This window comes from Cebidichthys violaceus, unplaced genomic scaffold (genome assembly GCF_023349555.1).
Source record: "Cebidichthys violaceus isolate CVI_PGR_0920_01 unplaced genomic scaffold, fCebVio1.0.p SCAF_16, whole genome shotgun sequence".
NCBI classification, from domain to species: Eukaryota; Metazoa; Chordata; class Actinopteri; order Perciformes; family Stichaeidae; genus Cebidichthys; species Cebidichthys violaceus.
The window spans coordinates 13,966,172-13,988,786 of NW_027176329.1; the positions used below are offsets into that span (position 1 = coordinate 13,966,172).

Here is a 22,615-nt window from a genome sequence, read left to right on the forward strand (position 1 = left end):
AATTACTTTTGTAGGTATAGCTACAGACAGTGTATGAGAACAGCCTGCCTGGATGTTCACACTTTTACAATCAGAATACACCTACAGATTAAAATCAGTGACTCATGATAACCAACAGTAACAAAAGGCATTGTTCTGACATCAACATAAAAAAGACTGCGAGCAAAACACAAGCCGGTTTTATGGTGCAATAAAAAGCCTGGGAGGGAAAAAAAGAAATACATTAAGACATTTCAAGTTCTACAGAAGACACTTAGGTGAGACATGGAAAACACGGTTTTAGACATGAAGGGGATACTTGTGTTGTTAAAGGTCAGTATTCTTTTTTCCCCCTAAAGGTTAATGATGCAGTTTCTGCAGTGGGTTTACAGAGCACTGATTAAACCAGTGACTCTGCATTTCAGTATTCATCAGACTGATCTCTAACTGAAACTGTTTCTGTCTCCACAGGTATCCAGGATCTGTCACATTCTGCTCTGGCGGAGCTCACGGCTATGACAACGATGCTGAGAGCATGCATGTGAGGATTCCTATACTATTCTGTTCTATCAGTCAGTAGTAATGTCTCCAAAATTCATTCTGCTCCCTCTGTAATGTTGAGAAATTGTATCGCTCTCATTGCAGTTAACTGCACGATTCTGTTATCCTTAATTGTGTTGTGTTATCCAAACATGGTCTACCATTGGAATACATTTTTTTCCAAATGTCTTCCTCCCTCTTTTCTTGCAGGCCATGTTTGTCAGTTATGGACCTAAGTTCCAGTACAAAACAGAGATCGAGCCCTTTTCAAACATCGAGCTGTACAATCTCATGTGTGGTGAGTTTATGGGTTTTCCTTGACAAATTGCCACTATGCATAACACTAAACGGTCATCGTTCCATGCAGACGTGATGCAGATATCTCCCACCGTCAACAACGGGACCCATGGCAGTATGAACCACCTCCTGAGGCGGCCCTTCTACACACCAGCACCCCCCGCGGAGCGCAGTGTTCCGGTTCATTGTCCGCTGATCAGCCTCGACCCTGCAGATAACCTAGGATGCTCCTGTCCAGCCCTGGTGGGTATTGTTATGCTTACACACTGCAGAGCAGAGTGAACGTCAAACTATATAAACAGTTGAGGGGTTTTACCTTTTCATCACTTAATACTGTGTTTCACATTTTCCTTTCTTTAACTTGGGTTTCAGCCAAACACAGTGTTTGCAAAACAGGTGTCAACGTTTTTAAAAAACTAAAATGTGTGCGCTGGTAGTTCTGTTAGCGTTTAACTGCAGAGTAGCAGCAGGAGGCCAATGCACTCAGCTGTGTTATCACTAGCGGCCCCCACTGACTTGGGGCACGTTAAGAGTAGTGAGTCAGGATTCAGTCTGTGGCAGTAATAAACAGGGGAAAAAAAGAGTGTTTTGAGAACATGTAAATCACCGCAACCACAAAATGTCCTTGAGCATTCAGCCATAACTAGCCAGCTAAAATATTATGCAGTTTGCTGCAGCAGAATGTGCGATCACCCGTGGACAGACACGGAGGTGCACGCTCACTCACTCACGGACGCACACACACACACACACACACACACACACACACACACACACAGCTGATTGCATGATTCTCTGGCGGAGACAATAATAATAAAACAAGCTTCTAACCCTAGTACGTCAATCATCTAATGTAGACTTCTATTAAAATTAATATGTAAAGTATATTAGCATCAGCAAAAACACAACTATTACTAATATGCAATGTTATGTTACAGTTAATATATAATACTAATGTCTTACTTTTTTATTAGGATAGATGTGGGCCAATGAAGCAGTGAGTTGATTAAAAACAAAGAGTTGCATAAGGATTAATCAACTTTAATTAAATTAACTTAAAAAAGAAAACGTTTTATCAACACACTTAAACAGGAGTCAAGGTTAGGTCCACTGAACAAAATACTGGACATATTGAAAACACACAAGCTTTCTCTGGTGTCCACAAGTGAAACACGTTCAGAGGTTCTCATTGTTCACATGTTGGAGATTTGTTATCATATTATTAAAGTACTTACGTAATTACAGCAATCACACGATCTGCTGACGGATGTGGTGAAGTAAAATGTATCAAGTAAAGTACCAGAACCTTGGAACATGACAGTAAAAGTACTTAACATACCTAGTAGTTGGTTACCTCCATAATACACCTCACCATAGCAGCATAATCACGTAAACAGAGGGGCAGAAAAGTGAACATCTGCTCAACTTGTAGACTATATTTTATCATATTTGGCTCATCCTCAGAAAGATAAGAAATGAACAGCATTGTGAGGCTTTCTTTGGCCTTCACCGCTGTTTACTCTACTGTTAACATCCTGAATATGTAATGCCGTAGTCATATTATTAATTCAGGAATGCTTTCTAAACTCAGTAAGGATAAATGTCATTGTTTTTAGTAGGATTAGGTTTGTGCTATTCCAGACAATGTCGTCAGATGTTATAACAAGAGTCTGGTTAGAGGCACAGACTGTGACTCCTTTCAAGTTAGCTTTCTCTTATCTTAAAAAAACTGCAAGAATAACAGACCTGGAGCCAGTTTCACGATGATACAAGTGGTTGTAACAATCTGTGATGCCTATATTTCTCTCAACATCATGCTCAATATTACTTTTCTATTGTAGTTTCCATTAGGCACTAGTGATAGTATCACTTCTTATACACTTTGTGTTTTATTTGTTGTCTGTATTTTTACTCTTGCATTTAATCTTTGTTGTCTTTTACTTTTTCTATTTTAGTTTATTTTGTTTTAACTTTATTTATTTACTGTACTCGTATTGCAATTGTGTTCTATTTTGCAATGGTGTGAGTATTATTTATTTTACACCTAATACTTGTTATTCTATTGTTCATATATGTTTATATTTTTTGTCTATTTTTTGTTATTTTTTGTGCTAATCTTTAATGAAACTCTGGCACAAGAATTTCCTTAGGGATTAATAAAGTTCTATCTTATCTTATCTCTTCTTAGTATTGTTCAGCACAATTTTTCTTGAAGCTCTTGTAAACTGTGGGTTTAATTGGGTTCTCCATTGACTCAGTACTGCACTTCAAAGAAGGTCAAGGTATCCTGACTTTTAGTCCACAGTATGGGTCAAACTACAAAAGTGCTGGATCTTTCAATTCCCATTACGAAACTGAATTGCGTCTTTTATGAAGTCCTCCCTGTCTGATGAAATCCACATCTTTCCATCTCTTCACTCACTTGTGGAGTGAAACCAAGATATCCCCGCATTACACTACCAGGGTCATTTCTAGGTGAAGTTATTATGCAACTGGTATCACTGGATGTGGTTCCATAAGGAGTAATGACGATTGGTTCACCCAGCTAAATATTCGAGAACTGTTTGTCTGTCGGAAACTGAAAACTCATCTGTTCAGACTTCACATCAGCATCTCTCATCGTCTCTAAATGTAGCACTTGATGGGGTTCAAAGTATTTTGCTGAAGCTGCACTTGCAGCATCCTTGCACTTTGGGGCTTTTACCCATATGTTTTACCACTTATTGTTGCTTTGGATAAAAGCAAATAGTGGAAATAAACCAAGCATCACATCTGGAGAACAATTCAGAAACATTAATAACACAGTGGAAACAGATAATAATAAAGGCCAGATGAAGAAGAGCTCTGAAAAATGGCTAAAAAACAACAACTTGGGAACAGAGCAAGTTGTTGCAACAGAAGAACATTGATCTTTACGGCAGAACTTTTGCCTCTGAAGACATCAGCTCAGTTTCTGATATTCTTCATGAGAGTTGTAAACTGGACAGGGCCAAACATGTCAAAGTCGAGAAGCAAAGTGAAAATAGCTCTAGATTTAATGACAGCTAGGTCAACAACAAGGGATCATTGTTCACTTTTCAAATTGATGCAGTCGGTTTTCTGCCGTTAACCTGTTGCATAAAAAACAATGTATCAGTGTTTGTTTTTTACACCTTCTACAAGCAAGCATATTATGCTATATTTGACCATATTTAGGTATGCTATTTGTGGTAAGGTATAGGTAAAACAAAACATAAATTTCCATTAATAGCATTTGTTTTCTTTTTCTCTCTCTTCAGAGTGGAAATGCTATCAACAGCCGTCTGAATCTGACAGCAGAGGAAGGTGAGGAGGTTCTTTAAATGCCTCTAAGATCTGTGAATCTGTTTTTATTTTCTAAATGTTTTGATTCTTCTGTCATCAATCTTTTCATTTAGAACACGCAATATCCCAACTGAATGATCTTCGAGGAAACAGAGTTACTTCCTGTCATAAATTTCTCCACATTACTGGATTGGATTTACATTCATCTCTCTGCTGATTTCCAGCATTGTCTAAATGGCACTGATTGGGCAAAGTAAAGGGAAGTGCAATTTTTGCTTTTCAGAGGCCGCCGCAGAGAAGAAGCACTTGTTGTTTGGTCGTCCCCGGATGCTCCAGCCTGACCAGAGTTACTGCGTTCTCCACCAGGAAGGATTCATCATGGCCTACAGCCATGATGCTCTGATGCCTCTGTGGAGCTCCTTCACCATCGACAAGCCAGTAAGTGCGTCAATGGCGTCAAAAACATTAAAAGTGCATGATTTTAATACTTGAAATATTCAAATGTTTAGATTACAATCCTGTGAAATACAATGGTGCTAGATCATGTTGATTGTCGAGGAATAACATGATGACGTGGCTTTGTACAAGGATGAATTGTGCGCAACGTCAAGTTATCCGATTCCTGATCACTGATTCGTGACGATTTCATTTCAGGCTGTTGCTGTAGCGCCACCTTTTGGTAAATCACATTTTTCCAGGTCCGCTCGGATTGTGCGTTCTAAATCAAGTTGCAGTTGCATGATGCATTCAAAAGTTCTTGCAGTTCATGTAAAATAGGACGTCTGTACAGAATTGGTTAAATTTTGCAAGATTATGGAAAATTGTAGTGTGAGCATTGAAAATGTGATTTGCAAAAAAAAAAATTTAACAAAGGAATCCAGGAAATACTTAGCATCTACCATTTCACTAGTTATTATTAAAAACAAAAAGTGTTTTATTAATGGCCACATGGTGGCACTAAATGCATGCTTAGTTGTATAATAAGTTCTTCCTGGGAAGGACTTACCCTCAGAGCAAACAGCAGCACAAAGTTCTTGAGATAGCTGGCTGACTAAACATGGGAATTATGAGAATCACAGTGGGAAAACTAGAGCAGCAGCATTTTATCTTTCCAGCTGAAATTGTGTAATGGCTCTAGTCCTAATCTGCTGATTGTGGACCGTCAGAAGCTGGACAACAGGATTGTCTTAGAACTTTCCTCTGTTGTCATGGAGATGGATCTGTTGAGATGCAAGCTCACAGTTCTTGAACTCATTGAATTAGATCACTGGACATTACATACATTAATGAAGCTTTCAGGGACTCGGTTCTTATAAAAATAGACGTATAGACCACAATTGTGGTCTCAGTAACTTTGTCTCAAAACTAAAATTGATTCAATGATAGCCTTCACTGGATCACTGGAAAAAGTTTCTTGTTATGGAGTAAAAGAGCCAACTGTTGGTTTGTAATTGCGTCTGGAGCTGATTACTGTAATTCAACTAAAGCTTCGGTTTCCCCATTCTTGCAGACGAACTTGGACCCGTTGCCACCAGTGACATCAGACTGTTTGAGGGCTGATGTTAGACTCCGAGCGTCCCAGAATCCCAGATGTGACCAGTACAACACTGCTGGGAACCTGACGCACGCCTTCCTGTACTCGCCAAGTACTTCAACTTTATTGCTTTATTTCAAATCGTTATTTACATATAGGTACATACATGCATGTATTTGACATGCATTTATTCTAGTCCAAGCATTTAGAAGCAAAGGGCTGCTGTAAAGCGTCCGTGGAGAACACAAAAACAAAACACAAGCCAGAGTCAGTCACATTCAATGACACAAGGATGTGTGGTTTGGCGCGTAACTCTTGGTGTTGAAATTGATGTGAACATCTCACTTCCTGTCTCTTTATCACTGTTCACACACACTTTTCTGAATCCCCACTTCCACATAATTGTCATCTCCTTCACCCCTTATCTCATTACACAAACGCATTTGTGTAAGATGTTGTGTTGCTGTTCAGCACAATTTCAGCAGAAATTCATGTTGTTCCGTCATCCCTGCCACCTCAACTCTGAAAGGGCAGAAGAGTCAGTACGTGATAGTGAAAACTGAGAAAAAGAAAGGGAATGATTGGAGATTTGACACTTCATCAAACAGAAGCACGTCATGGTATCTCTTCTCGAGAAATGAAAGGGATTGCTCTCCTCCACATTTCACAGTTTGGCATCAAGTAGCACACAAGAACATTGTGGGGGTGTAGTGGACGATGGAGAGCAGTGACGTGCGGTTAGGTTCGTGGCTCTTGAGGCACTGACTCTTTCAGAGTCAGATTACAAATATATGAACCCAATAGAGTAGTTTAAATCACCATTCAATTGGCAGCTTGCACATTGACTTCTGGTTGTGTTTCATATTTCATGTCAGCATTCTTTACACACACATAGGTAAAGTACATATTTGATTCCACCAGGAGCGTGTGCGCCGCAATCCGGCTGCATATAGTGTTTTCTTTTCTTATTATCTTCGCGTGTCTCCTCTCTGTCACCTTGTCGTTGCTGTCACAGTGTTACTGGAAGTGAAATGTTGGTTTCTACAGAACTGAGGCAGTTTTGGTATTATGTCTTTTTTTGTTCTCTCTCTCTCTCCTTATTGTGAAACCCAGTGCCTCAGGCCACAATGATGAAAACAAACCTAAATTGTCATCTAACCTTATCTCATTTCTATACCCCTGAAGGCACTTTCAGAAAAAAAAGGATAATATATTTACTCCAAAAGAAAAGGAGAGGGATTGTTTACTTCCTGTGTCCGACACATTCAATTCTGTGAATTTAATGTAAGTAAAGCAAATAAAAAGCACATGCATTGGACATGCAAGCATACAAGTGTCTTGTTTTTGGATAGAAAATTAAAGATAAAACTTCAAAGCCTAAACAATCATATTGGACATATTTAACTGATTTCCAGTGCTTGGTTTCTCATAACTGAGGTTGAGATTTGACTGCACAACTGTAAAAAATCTTGCAAATTGAGTTGGACACAGAAAATCGGAGAGAAAATTATTCATAAAGATGTTTTACAAAGAATATGCTGTCAGACTTTCTGAACAGCGTGAGCAGCAGAGTGCTGTTAATGGAGAGTCACCTGAGGGTCGTACTGTAACTGAAGCAAAGAAGAACTGGCTCCATATGAAAAACGTCGAACCACAAAGAGACGATCGATGTTCGGAGGGGTCAAATAATTTAAGATGTTCATATTAATAATGAAGTGTTATACGACAGCATTAATAGCCAGTTTAACTGAATGGTGATATCGTTAGGCTATATAAACACATTTAGAATTATAATTCCTATATTTTGAATTGCAGAGTCAAACAAGATAATGTGTGATTTCTATCGGGTTTTCAAAATTAAACTTTCTATATAGGAATGAAATCCATTTGTGAAAAACTTGGATAACAGCTAACTAATTACACATGACTGCTGCGGTAGGTCTAGAACACTCAGAAATTGTGTTATTACCTTAAATACTTCCAAATACGAGAAAAAATGTGACAAATTGGTATTGTGGTCCGTTCTCCTATATCACTTAAGAACGGATCCGTACAGACAAGTGTTTTTTCGCACGAGGCCCATTATTTGTTGTTGTGTTTTTGCAGATCTGAATGAGACGGTAGATCAGCAGTACGATGCTCTGCTAATGAGTAATGTGGTGCCAATGTACCCTGAGTTTAAGAGTAAGTTACTGGTTAACATCACGGCAAAAAACTACTGCAAAATGTTTCTTTCTTTTCCTTAAATGTATTCTTCTCTCCTCTCCTGTTTCAGAGATCTGGGACTATTTTCACAGCACCCTATTGAAGAAATATGCCTCTATTTACAACGGTATTAATGTGGTGACGGGCCCCGCATTTGATTACAACTATGACGGCCAGTACGACACTCCGGAGCAGATCCAGCAGTAAGTTTTGGTTTTCTAATGAAGATCATAACCTCATCATTTCCACTTTTACGGCTTCTTCTTTGAAAAGACATTCAGCCTTGATTCCTGCACTATACTTCATCAACAGAGTTGCAGTTTTTATTTGAACCAGACAGTGATTTTAAATTAAGAAAGACACTGTAACAAAACAGGAAATGGTTTATGTGATGACCAACACCTTCCTAAGACACTTGGGTTTCCCTTTCATATGTCGCCCCTCTGCATTAGAGGGACCATCAGTCAGTGGTGTGCACAACTTGGATGGACTCCCGTCACAACTCTTGACAGGATATTAAAAAAGGGCTGCTATGTTATGCCAGCTTGTTTTCCCTCTTCCACACAAACAGAGCAATGGAAAAAAGAGGCTAAAGAGGATTAACAGCACAACTGTGACTGGTTTATTATTTAGGCTGGGTTGCTTGTGTATTGTTCCTTTACAACAAAGGAATTCAAAGTGCTTTTATACAAGACGTATAAAGCCATGACATAAAGAAATACAATGCAATATAAAAAGATATTTGACGCCAAAATAAGCATTGGGTTTATCTTCGTCGATAGTAATTTAAAGACAGTTGGTATGTCACTTTGTGTAGCGTCAAGTAAAATTATTATTTGGTGTTTTTTTTCATATTGGAGCCGAACAGAAGAAGACCGAGAATGGACCCACAGATAAAAATAATTTGATAACATCACACCATGACCAGAAAAAATATTACTTTTGATTGGCTGGCAGGTGTGCATATATATATATATATATATATATATATATATATATAACACGTCAGTAAATATATATATATATATATATATGTATATATATATATACTTACTGACATTTACTGACATGTTAAATGCCGTAGAACAAAAAGGTAAAATCAAGCTTGTGTTAACCACAGTACTTATGTTAGGCACTTAAACAAAGACCCATTCATAAAACATATTGACTTTGAGACGAGGAAACATGAAGTGCAAAAATCCTGACTCATTTTCTGGTTTTCAGACTCATTGCTGCATCACTCTATGGTGAGTTAAATAGATTACACACACACTTAAAAAAAAAGTAGAGGAAGATCAAACACTCGTTTTTATTTCTGGGGAAGTGCTAATGCGGTAAGAACCATATTGCACCCTGATATGTCCCAATACAGAAAATAATGGACTTGCTGGAGTAAGAAACCACACAATTCTTAATCTTCACCTTGTCCATCATATTCTCAGAACGTATAATGTACATCCGGTCCATAAGTACATTATTCAATAATGCTTTTAATTTCAAACAATTTGAGCAGCTTTGGCTAAATATCATGTAACCACGAAACATAAAACCACACGGAGAGAAAGCATTAAAAGTTAAATTACATCTTGCAGGACAAATTGCAAACCCTCATCACCCATTGTCGTGTTGTCTGTTGGACTGTACCTGATAATTCAAAGCTCCCAAGATTCAAATGCTAAATCAACCTTTGAATGCTGCGCAGCTTCTTTCTTTTGTTTTGTGCTATTCATTCTGTATTAACCAAAAATGTCTGCACAGTGAAAAAAAGATAGGTGTTATTATTTAACATATTTTCAGTGTACTAAAAGAAAATAAATAAGTAGTTTTCCCAGTTTCCCAGGAGGCTGTTTGAGCAGCACAATGTACATCGCCCACACACGGCTGGAAATCCAATTTCATTGAATTACTCTGCACTTTGCTGAGGAATAAGACTGTGTTTGTCTTTGTGTGACTCCAGGTTTGTGTCCGGCACAAACATCTCGATACCCACCCATTTCTTTGCGGTGTTGACCAGCTGCAGTGACTCGGCGCTACAGGTGGCTGCCTGTGTCGGTGAGCTCCAGACCGTGTCCTTCCTGTTGCCTCACAGACCCAACAATGCTGAAAGCTGCAAAGTAAGACACCACAATGTCAGACATTACCTTTTTAATGACCCAGCTTTTCACAATCCTCCTCCTCCAGCCACGTCACACTGACCAGACAAATAAACTCTTTGAATTAAACTGCCTCCATATTGGCTCCCTTTCAAGCTGACTGTTCCCGAACAAAGCAGCAGTGTCTTCTTTTCCTGTGTGTACTGGTATTCGTGTTCCCATTTACTGACACTCGAGGAGTGAAGCCACTTCTAAGTAATAACAAAAACAAACCTTTGTGTTAGTCTGTGGTTCATTCATGGTTACTTGTTAAACAATGAAACACCCTTTAAAACAGACAGTGACGTCATATTTTTATGAATAAGAGTTAAATTCTGATGTCCTGCTAGTGCTTTAAAACATTTTAAGATTTGTCTTGAAGGTAATTCAAATCAGGAGGGTTCATTCTCTTGGGAGCATGAATGTGCTCAGTAAATTGAATGGTCTCATAGAAAATGTATCAAGAGAAGAAGGGCATGTTTGGTTCAGTGGTGGCCCGGGGATCAACAACAATATTGAGATGAATCATCTGGAGACCACGGATACACAATAGGCGTTTGAGCTTAAAAGATAGAAGTTAATAATTTTAGCGCAGGGTTACCCAAAGCTTCACAATCTGGATTTTGGAGACACATCAACTTATTCAAGCAGTCACATTTAAAATATTGTTTTGTCACTTTTAATTTTGCATTACAGAGTACACAAGCCGAATCTCTTTGGGTTGAAGATCTCATGTGGTTCCACCAGTCACGAGTCAGAGACGTCGAGTGGATTACAGGATTGGACTTTTACCAGGGCAGCAATCGACCAATCACAGACCTGCTGAGGATGAAAACCCGCCCCACAGCTGCCATTCACAGGAAACAGTGAATTTGCTCTTTTCCACACAAAAAAATCACTCGAGATTAATATTAAGTATCTGTAAAAGCATTGTAGTATTGAGTAAGTCGTCTTAAATTGTGTTGTCACTTTACCAACACTGGACTGAATGTATTAATTATTCAACAAAGTGACATTGTTTATTTTTTTACTTTTCACCTTAAGACTGTTTGTATTAGTTTCTTCTTATTACATTCCTATTGTCGTGATTTTTATCCTGTTGATTTTGTTTTTGTAATCTGTATTCAAGCGTTTATTTCACGCAATGCAGATGAGATGAGATATAACGTGTAAACTCATAACCATCAACGATCACAGTTTTTGGATCAACAAACAATTATAGGCACTAGGCAGCAGACGGCTGTTGGCCTTCACACACACAAAGATCATAGTTTGTGTTAAAATTGTAACTTAACAACATAATGTAACAACGTAACGTAACAACGCAATGTAGCAAAAAAACAATGTAACTAGCATAGATAAATAGAAACTACCATTTGTGCACTTTCTTATGTAAAGATGCGTTACAAGCCTAGCAACGTTACGTAACAAGCATCAAGTCAAAATGTACTTATGGTTTCACACGGTACAAGAACAACTGTCTCCTGGGTGAAAGTCTTGTGTTTGTTGGACCAGTCCAACATGCCCCCCCACTACCCGTCCTAATTGGACTTTCTCGCTTTTTGTACTCCTTGTTATACCACCTAACTTTCAAGAAAAGCCGCAGAGTATACTATGTCACTTGCTCTGACCAAATGCAAAATGATCCATATTCAACGTATTAGTGGTTTGCAGAAACGTACAATGTCACGTTTTTTTCTGGCAACTGGCCTGTTTCACAGGTTTAAATACAAAGTCTCACCCCTACTTTCAAATGGCTTACCTAAACAAACTAACATTCAAGGTAGCTTTTATTTGGTAAACCCAAAACACATTAGATTAGATCGATTAATCCAACTTCCCTTAAATTCAGGATCATATGTGAAAAAAAATCTTTGTTTTTGATATGACAATTGCATATAAATATAAATGATTGTTTGTACATAGAGAAATGGAGTCAACTACCCAAGATAAATGAATAACAAGCATCTTCCATTTGCTTTAGTTTTATGTACACTAGCAAACATTTGTTTTTAATGCCTTGTATTTATGCACAAGTAATTTTGCTCTGGACTTTGTTGAACTTCACCGTGTCTCTGTTGTGCAGAAGAAGGATTCTCCCTCTCTGTTCACATAGATAACTAACCGTGTTGTATGAGAATGTTCCATGCCAAGGCCTTTGGACCGCTTGTTTTGGTTGCTGGCCGTTTGTTTTGATTTGTTGTTCCCATTAGTCTGAGACCAAAAGTCTGAGACCGAGATGTCTGTAATGTTGGCCATCGGCCCACCTTTGCTCATTCTGTATAAAGAAAGCTTTTTCTTGGTTCTTCCTCACTGAGACTGTACGCATTCTGTTGTGATGATTGAACCTTCTCTGCACAAAGAATAAATACTTAAAAGACAACCTGGTTTTTGGTATTATGTATTTCAGCATTAGAAGACTCACGCAAAGCAGGTATAGGAATATTTTCCACCACAATACCACACAAGTTGCCACAATGATTGTGCTTTCAGGAACCTGATAATACAATTCTAATTTTGTCAAGTGAACACATTTCTACTGTAGAATAACCTCTTGCAGTAGACCTGTCATTCTACAATCTATATTTTTGATTTAAATGTTGTTGTCCATGAATGTAAGCGTTGGTATCTGAGTCAACCAATGACATCTCTGAAGTCTGGCGTAATTGGAATCAGGTTGGAGAGACGAGCATGAGCTCCTTCTGGCAACCTGGGCAGCTGTTTGCACTTTAGCTGATGGGCTGCATGTCACCTTGTATGCTTTGAATCGTTTCGTTTTCCAGTGCAGAGAGCTCACATTGAGACCTGCTCAATGTGACAAACTCTTTAAATGTGAGAATCTATGAAAGCACGTATTAGAATGGGGAACATCTCACTCTGTGAAATTGTGGAAAACAGATAGTTTAAGGATGTAGAGTGAACATATCACATGCCATATGTCGAGAATATTTTTCAAATTATTCTGATGGCATACATTTTAGTTTGTGCAAAAATAATAAAAATCCAAGTACAATTTGGTGCTGTCTGTGCATATTGTAAGCATAGTTATACCTTTAACTTACCAAATTTGCACATAATAGAAATTATTTGTTATGTTCTTATGGTGCAACGTCCAGAGAGTCATTTGTTTCACTTAATTTCAGTCAATGACCTGCAGAGACTTAAAGAAGGCATAATGTGCAGGATGTTGACTTTAAAACCAGAGTAAACTCAATAAAATAAGAAGAAAACAGTGTGAATATGGGGTGTTTAGAATTTTGCACATCATCCGCACACTCTTTTACAATAAACACATTGCTTTTGCCAGATGAGTGATAACTTTGTTTGGCTTATTTCCTTAAATAGTGTAGCACGAAAGCATGGTGGAATTGGAAAGCTAGCTAGCTAACTAGCCAGCTGCTACATGAGTGAAACTTCTCGACTTCATCCACACCGAAGACTCCGTGCTCTTGTCACAGTGTAGGAAAGCACATTACTATCGCCAGATGATCTGCCAATCACAGCTCAGTAGGACATGATCAGTTGGAACTAATGAATAGCTATTGAATAACGTTACCCTAACACAAACCATGAACTCTATACGCGACTGAATAGTAATGCATACTACTTAACGAAAACCCCAAACTAACCCGAAATCTCAGAATCAGAACCATTTATAACCATGGTATGTTGCACATACAAGGAATTTGACATGACGGGTGGTGCACAACATTAAACAATCAACAACAATCAACACAAAAAGTAGAAACATATTAAAATTTACAGTAAAATATAAAATAAAGTGCACAAACAAGCAGATAACAGGACTATAAAACTATGTAACCCTTTCACAGTGTGTTTGCACTTCATGAAAGTCAATGGTAATATTATGGTTGCCTAAAGATGTCACTACTGGTTGCCAAAAAACAAAATGGCAACGTCCAAAAAGCCATACTCGAAGCAATGAGTGTGCATACACAAACATTTGTTCTAGAATGAGGGGGTGGGACTGATGGATACAGATGGCACGTTTCTCTATCATCATGAGCCAGTGTCAATAAAAAATAAAAATGGCACAATCTTCCTGTTTTATGGGCCTTTTTAGAGTAAAAAACAAAAAGGCACGTCAGCCCACCGGGAAAGTTCCTTGTCACTGGCTGATTCATCTCCTTATATACTGTATGTAAATACAGCACTGTAGGTGGTCTGCTAGTACCAAAGAGACACTGTGAAGATGAATCTAAGTGTCAGTTTGTGGAAGATAAAGACCTCTCTGGGAAAAGATCTAAGATGAGGCATTGAATGATAAAAGGGGGATTTTCTCTGTAATAGATAGGAGACAATATCATTTTCTCATTCGGTCTCAAATGTTTAGATGATCCATCAGATTTGACCTCAAGCAGGGCAAGTCTTGTCACCTTTTATTACGGGACTTCCCATTAGTTGAGTAGATGCAAAGTCTAGTTGTGATACTTGTTCTAACCAGTCAAACATTGAGATTATACTGTGGTTCAGTTGTTGGTGAGAGGTTACAAAGCAAAACTTATTCTACATTATTTCTTCATATTTTCTATAGAGGTTTAGAGATGATAGAGAACGGATGCACAAAACAAATAATTTCTGTGATATTTTCAGCATGTTTAAATAACATTTGTTTGGGGTGCTCATCTTTTCTTTTCAACAACTTTTGCATCACATGCCATATAAAAGCTGATAGACAACTGACAACACAAACTACACCACCTATGGCTCCACCCTTTAACCACGGCTGGTAAGTTTGAAGTCTGTCGTCTCTTTTATATACATTTTTATAATAATAATAATAATATTAATAATAATAATAATAATAGTGCTTTAAAAGGCAATCAAAGACACTTTCTGTGGTAAAAACAGAAACAATAAAAGCATTTATCATAAGAACAAAATAGATGACATCGTAACAGTAAGGAAGACGAAAAAAAGAAAACATACATAACTGACTTTACAGGTTAAAAGCAGATTTAAATAGATGAGATTATGTTTTTATGTTGTTTTTAAATTGTCACTGTTTTGTCCTTTAAGTCTGTTATTTGTGTTTTTATGTTGTGAAACTTTTACGTTGCCATCTTGGTCAGGACCCCCTTGTAAAAGAGATCCCTAATTTCAGTGGGATTAGGGTTAAATACAATAAAAGTACAAGTACAAGACACTGCATAGTCAACACTCAACAGTTTGCTTTAGTACACCTGAGGTTTGAACTTTTTCAGTTTTCAGTACTGATTTGTATAAGAGTATAAATTGTCCAATACTGTGCTTATTTGGTGCACTGAGAAGTATTGTGAATATAGTGCTGTAATGGGATTTCCCCAGCAACCCACTGCTTTTACAGGCAAATCAGATCAGCTGCAGCGACCAATCAGTGAGAGGAGAGCTACGTGCCGTTTTTTAAAAGACTTCCACACAGGATACACCTGTGTTTTGTCTCTCTGAGCTCAAACACAGATACAAAGGACCAGAGGTGGAAGCATCATTTGAAAAAAATTATTAAAACAAATTTGGAAAACACCTAGAGGTCTCAGGAGAACAAAGGCAGACATTTCGACTTGTCACAGGAGAAGCACAAGTGTTACTAATAACACTAACGATGGCTCCGTAGTATTCAAGTGTTCTATGAGAGAGACAGTGGGCCGGCATTCACCATACCAGAAACCTGAGCTTAAAACAGCTAAATGGAATCGATTTGCATACAAATTTTACTGTATGTTAAAAACAAGTCAGATATCTAAACTCGACTGTCAAAAATAAACGACGACTGACAATATTTTGCATCAGAACGATTCATTCAGGCAGCGATGCAAATTTGTCAGTTACAACACTTGTTCTATAAACGGTTTGAATAAATTCTTGCAGGCAATGTCTCCGCTAAGTTGTGTAGCCTATAGCTAGCTAAAGATATTTTATTGAGTTTCCCTTTTTGCAAAATGCTCTGAGTGAATTTGAGTTCCCTCTGGTAAACACTTAAGCAGCGTATATGTCTAGGGCTTTTATTGTGAAAAAGTAAAAACGGTGGGAGTGAAACTGGTCTGCGCTGCCTTTGTCGAGGTTGAAAGGAGTAATAAAGTTCAGACTCCAGAGCCTCTGGTGTTGTTGTACACAAGCTTGTTTTGAATCCACACGACGTGATTGGTTGATGCCTTTGTTCCTCACAAAATTGACCTCGTTCTGAAAATAAATTACGTTGTTGTTTTGCTGCGTAATATTTAGATTTCTGTGTGAAAATACTCGTGACAAAAACAACAGTTTGAAAAAAAAAATATTTGTGTATGAAGGCCTTTAAATGAGCACCGGCAAACCTTCTATCACACGAAACTCTGTCAGTATAGGACATTAACTGATGCATGCAGGATCAGGGGGAAATGAAAAGATAGGGGTTTTTTTTCTTCTTTTCCTCTGAGAAATCCAAACAAAGAGAAGCTTCTTTCATCCAGAGCCAACAGTTATCCAACTCTTCCTCCATCACAAACTTTCATCAAGTCTTATACTGAAACTGTGCACACACCCCGTTGTGAACAACACTCTGTCACTGTCTAAACTAAACACAGGTGTTCATAGCTGCCAGCGCGGCTCTAGCGATGGTTGTGTTTGTCAGTCGGTCCACCACTTTGATCCACATGTCCACCATTCAATTCGGTGCAGATATTCATGGTGTCCAGAGGATGAATCCTAATGACTCTTACTTAACTTTTTACTTTTATCCATCCAATACTTTGGTTTATGATCCTGCAAAAGTAATCCCATAAGCCACAGCTGTTTTGTGTTTCATGCTAATGTGCAACAGTTGCAGACTTTCTCACAATGTTTCCCTATTTTCAGCCAAATGAGTGGCCTGAACATAGCCATTAAATAAGTGTGATCTTGTTGTTTTTGTAGCGATATTGATTCATTGTTGATATTAGGTTGGAAAAATAATGTAAAAGATTGTCAGCCATTATGTTTAATAGTCAACTTCCAATAACGTTTCCTGTTCATACAGCATTACTTTTCCTTTAAAATGTGTTTTCTGTTGCAAAGAAAGAAGGTACAAACATTTCAAGGAGACAGCTTTGCCGCCACAGGCAGCTGTGAGCGAACAAGATCAATCAATCGGTAAATAAAAACATGGAGCTGAAGTTAAAAATAATTTAGATTTCCAGCTTTTTGACATCCTCCTGTTCGGATGCTGTCCTTTCAGCACCTCAGGAGCTGTGCTGCTCACAGAACAGCTTCAGGAAAATCACCGGAAGGATCCATAATTGGTGTTTTCTGAGGTCTGTTGTTGTTTTGGGTTATCGTGTGAGAATAGAGGCTGGATATAAGAGTGTATACATACAGCATGTCTACATGCAGGGAATGCAGATGAAAGAATGACGTTTATTACGTTTATTTACTCTCGCCTTGTTGTGTGACTTAGTGGCTGCAGTTGTGATGTTTCTCGTAGGTCAACTGTGACCAACGTTGGTGCTCTCGTCACACAACAGTGTGGCTCATGTTGCTCTAACGCAACGGCCCTTTGAAGGGGGGGGGGGGGGGCGTTTGAGCGAGACAGCAAGTAAAAGCAAAACCGGACATCTGCTGGTCCTTTGGGGATGTGGCTGGTTTTCCCCCTTTCTTTATAAATCACAGAGGGAAATCAGACAGCTCTGTGAAAACAGCCACAGGGTTTAAAACACCGACCGACCAGATATGAGAATGAGGTGATGTCATCCGGTCCACGTCATCCTCTCTTCAGTCTACTTCGCTTCAGTAAAAGAAGTAGAAATACAATGTGAAAGTACTACATTACTCCATGAGTCTTTTGTGAAAGTACATTTAATAAGAAAAATGTATGTGATGGATTACTATAACTGATGCTGCATGAAATGTTATTGGTACCATGTGTGTGTTTACTAGGGGTGGGAATCACCAGAGGTCCCATGATACGATACTTCAGTCACGATACAATATTATCACGATACTTCAGTCACGATACGATATTATCACGATACTTCAGTCACGATACGGTATAATTACGGTACTCCAGTCACGATACGGTATTATCACGATACTTCCGTCACGATACGATATTATCACGATACTTCGGTCCCGGTACGATATAATCACGATAGTTCAGTCACAATACGATATTATCACGATACTTCAGTCACGCTACGGTATAATCACGATACGATCTAATCACGATACGATCTCATCACGATACGATCTCATCACGACATGATATTATCACGATACTTCAGTCACGATACAATATAATCATGATACTGCGATAGGCTGAGTATTGCGATAACATATATTGCGATATATTGCAATTTATTACCTTTTTTCAACTGCAAATTATGTTTTATCTAATAAAATCAAGTTTTCAGTCTGTTCATCTCACTTCAATCATTTTTAAAAATCATAAATGTTGCATGCACCTGACAAACTGAAATGTATGTATTACAGTCTACATAGTCCAACTTAACTGAATGCAAATGTGTGAGGACAGCTGTACTATTACAAGTATTAACAATGCAACATGTACAAAAAATGCAGCACAAGAACCGACAAAAACCTGGTGGTTGTAACCGACAATGCTTCTAAAATGGGCGTTGCCATTCAGTTAGCGGAATACCTGCATGTGAAGTGTTTCGCTCACCCGCTCATTCTGGCCTCACAACGGGCGTTAGATCTGCCGACAGCAGCCAGGCTCATGGGGAGAGTGAGGCACGTAACTGCCGTTTTCAAAAAAAGCACGGTGGCAAACGTCTGTGTTTGATTTAAACGCAGAAATGTCCGACGCGGACGGCACATTTCTGAATTATTTCTCCGATGTCTCCATCTTTGTTTTGACCAACTTCCTCCCAATCACGCTGACCCGGGACCTCTGCTGACCTCACCAGAAAAAAACTCAGCACCATCTAGTGGACTGAAAAAGCAATTGATTTTATTATTCTAGTAACAAAGAGTTTAAATAAAAGATCGATACTTGGCTTGCGTGTATCCATACAATATTGCCACGCAAAATATCGCGATACTATGCTGTATCGATTTTTTCCCCCACCCCTAGTGTTTACAACTTTTAACTTCTGAATTATGGAAGGCCAAAAGTGTCAAATATATATTAATTTCCACATTTAATTAATTTATTTTTGTATTTATTTCCACATTTATTTTTTTATTTTTTTATTTGATAAGAAAGACATGTAGGGTTATAAATAAATACATTAATTAATAAATAATTAAATACATAATTAATAAATAAGTAGAGGTTAAATCTATTTTCTAAACCAAATAAGTAATAAATCACATTCCTTATTACCCATTTATTTATTCATGTATCCTTGTTTGGATAAAAGTACATTTATTTATTTACCTCCAATGTCCCCTCTGGGGCCTCCATATTCACCACTTCATCTTGAATTTCAAAGTGTGGCTCTGACATTTGCATTCACGTCATAATGATAAGGTGAATCCATCTGCTCATTTAGTCATCATCTGTTGCCAGGAAAGGGATGTTGTCCACCTCATGACTCCTCTCATTAAGCGGCGTAATATAGGCTTGACTCATCGTGCTTTGACTTGACCTCGCAGGCAAGCTGCTCACACAACATCTATTAAAGGCTCTCAGTGATGTCGACCACACGCCATCAGTGGTTACACAGTGAGGTCAGGTAAAGTAGGACAAGAACATCTGATACAAGAGGTAAATAGTGCCCTCACAGATGAATGGATATTCCCGGGAAAGCCTCAGTGTATTTTACTCCTCTACATTTAAGGCTTCCCCTATGGTGTTTATTTGGAGACGATGTCAACAACAGTTTACACAATTTAAGGTCATCTATAAATACCTTGTTGAACTTTTTCCATTGCCCACAAAATTATTTCTATATAGTTATTCTTAATGCTCGTCATCGGTGCCACCGGGTCGGATTCTGGTGAAACCAGATGAAAAACATGCAGGTTCACCAGAAACTCCTTCAGCTCAGACTCCAGTGGGGCCTCCAGCAGAGACCGGTCCAGCATGGACAGACCCAGGACAGACCCCAGGACAGACCCCTCTGGAGCTTCACCCAGGTGAAGCTCCAGAGGGAGGAGGGGAGCTTTTGGCCAAATACCTGCAAAATGGCACCCTCACGTGCACCCAACATCTCACTATGAAACTAAAGTGTCCCTCAGGACGTTTTAGTGAGTTTTGGTTTGTTTAGTCACGTATATATTACGTAAAAGCTTTTACTAAATGTGGTAAAAAAAAAAAAAGTGAGCGTTTCACTTATTTATTCAGAACTTAGACATCTCCAGCAGTGGCTCCGTTTTTCTAACCACCGAGTATTCCCTCCAGACTGTTCCTCAGTTTAAACTCCCAATGCTGAGACACATCCAATGCAATGAGCTGTAAAGTCACCACAGAGGGTGCGGGGAAGAAAGTGAAAGTTGACCGGTGGTCAGAGTGAAAGTCTGAATGAGGACACTGGACGGTCACCAGCATTTGTATTCTTTACTCCAGAACAAACTCGTAACAATGCAGGTGAGTATAAAAGAAAAATATTTTTTTTTTGTTACAAAGCAAAAGTAATGAATGAATGAATCCCTCCGGCCCTCAGAGGCTCTAGGACTCTATAAAAATAGATATTATAGACCTAAAAAGAAAGTGTGTGGTGACTCCTGACTCCTTTGCACATCTTGTTTGATCACTGTGGGCGAAAAAAAAAATCCTATATCTAAATAAAATGTGTGAAGTAAACTCAGGTTTTGACAACAAAACTTGGTTAAGTTAAGGAAAAGATTGTGGTTTGGATTTGAAATAAGTGGAAGTGGCATTAGCTCCATAAAGAAGTCACATGATAAATAAATCAATGTTCAGCCTCGACGAAACGTTGCGAAAAGTTTTCACCACTTTGTAGAGAATTGATGGACGCCCTATTTTTTTAATCGGGAAATTCATGCAGCACTTCAGTAACATTCACTTTATTGCCAATTTTCATGATATTTGCCTTTCAACAAAAGTGACAGTGCTGTTATTCACGTTACAAACTATCTCATTTTGCAAATCTAAGGCTCGTGTTCTGGGAAAAGTCAGGGGGCGGTTGACTGGAGTCTTTGCAGAAACACTACGTTGTTGGACCACACCTTCTGCTTTTGGCTTTGAAGCTGGAAAAACACGACGCTCACCTTAAATATACATGTTCTGATCATTCAAAAGGACTTTAAAAAAAAGCCAAACATACTGTATGGCTTGTGGAAGCTTTAAAACATGACATTTTGTTACACAAATACATTTCAGTTATTTTGTAATAAACTAAAGTTATTATGTGAACATGTGAAATAATATTAAAGGTAATGACATCTTTTGTACACAAGATGTCTCTCAGGTATCATATGACATTTGTTTCTAGAGAGAAACTCTGTACTGCCACTAGATTTCGCCAAAGACTGCCGTTTAAAAAGCATACACATACAGTCGAGTATGAATGGAAAGATACAAACTTGAGCAGCAGCTTAAATGCACTTCACATGAGAGCATAAAGCCTCACATTTAAATCTGCTCAAACTATAAGATTTCACATCTAAAACACGTCCAGCGACATTTAGCATCAAGTTTGCTTTGCTTTGTCTTTTTACAAATATGACACTAAAATGCAATGATTATATAATATCAGTATAAGAGACTATTTCACTATTTAAAAAATACACATTTGGATTCAAAATATGTATTAAAATACAACAATATTTACTACAGATATAACTTAGAGAACTGCACATCGTATTGTCTCCCTTTCATGGAAACCAGGTGTTATTATGCAACAAGGATGTATTAAACCAAAAATCTAGGTTTAAAATAACAATAATAACAATAATACAACTAATATTAATAATAATATTACATAATAATACATAATATAAAATCATGATCCTTTTTTACTTATTTACTTTTATTATTATTCCTCAATATTACAAAAGGAATAGAGGGGATAACCAGAATGCTCAAGTAGAGCCTCTTTTCTCCTCTTTGGTATTTGGGACTGAGCTCGTTGAATTTGGGGAACCCTGAATTCCAGTAATTAAGTAAGTCCCTCTTCATTACTTCTGGTACGTAATGACTCTTCTCTAAACACCACCCATCATGAGGCAGCCAGGGCATTCCCAAGTAATGTGACATGTCTTGGTAAAGTTTTGATCAATGGATATGATTGGGAGTGCGTCAGAGCTGCTGTCTGATAAATAGCACGGCTGAGGTTGAGAAGCACCATCCTCTTGTCAGACCGCTGCACACTCAACATTTACGATGGTAGGTTGGAGGGAGGGAGAGCAGCTGGAGAGCGCAGACATGTCGAGACTTCTCACTGCGCACACGTCTAGGCGAAAGAGTTATTTTTACGCAACATGTCCTGACGGAGAAGTCAAACATCCGGGCTCATTAGTTATTTTTAAATTCACCTGATTCGGTTTTTAAACTGGTTTGATTTTTCATTAATTTAGTAGGATAGTTTGTTTTCACCAACCTGTTCCAGGTGTGACACCAGTTCGCGCGCGCCTGTCCTTGTTGTTTTCCTGTATTTCCCCACGTTTCCTCGTTTAACTTGGCTGCATCTGCATTTTCCTTGTGGCTCCTCACAAAGCATGATATTCCCGTAGATTTCCCTCCATAATG

General features: G+C 38.3%; 1 protein-coding gene and 1 long non-coding RNA gene across 2 annotated transcripts in view; one reads left to right on the forward strand and one right to left on the reverse strand.

The window, feature by feature from the left end:
* Window positions 1-12,373, forward strand: part of LOC137872911 (venom phosphodiesterase 1-like) — a 34,368-nt gene extending 21,995 nt beyond the window's left edge. Inside the window, exons 16-25 of the mRNA XM_068711420.1 lie at window positions 451-520; window positions 730-817; window positions 887-1,059; window positions 4,095-4,140; window positions 4,403-4,557; window positions 5,630-5,765; window positions 7,760-7,837; window positions 7,929-8,061; window positions 9,816-9,972; window positions 10,687-12,373. Coding sequence (XP_068567521.1) covers window positions 451-520; window positions 730-817; window positions 887-1,059; window positions 4,095-4,140; window positions 4,403-4,557; window positions 5,630-5,765; window positions 7,760-7,837; window positions 7,929-8,061; window positions 9,816-9,972; window positions 10,687-10,860 — 1,210 coding nt within the window. The 3' untranslated portion in view covers window positions 10,861-12,373. The remainder of the gene's footprint in view (window positions 1-450; window positions 521-729; window positions 818-886; window positions 1,060-4,094; window positions 4,141-4,402; window positions 4,558-5,629; window positions 5,766-7,759; window positions 7,838-7,928; window positions 8,062-9,815; window positions 9,973-10,686) is intronic.
* Window positions 9,149-22,552, reverse strand: LOC137872913 (uncharacterized). The gene is made up of 2 exons (XR_011102903.1): window positions 22,467-22,552; window positions 9,149-9,965 (listed from the first exon to the last, which is right to left on the reverse strand). It is a non-coding gene; the product is annotated as an uncharacterized lncRNA (long non-coding RNA).
* Between the last annotated feature and the right edge of the window lie 63 nt (window positions 22,553-22,615).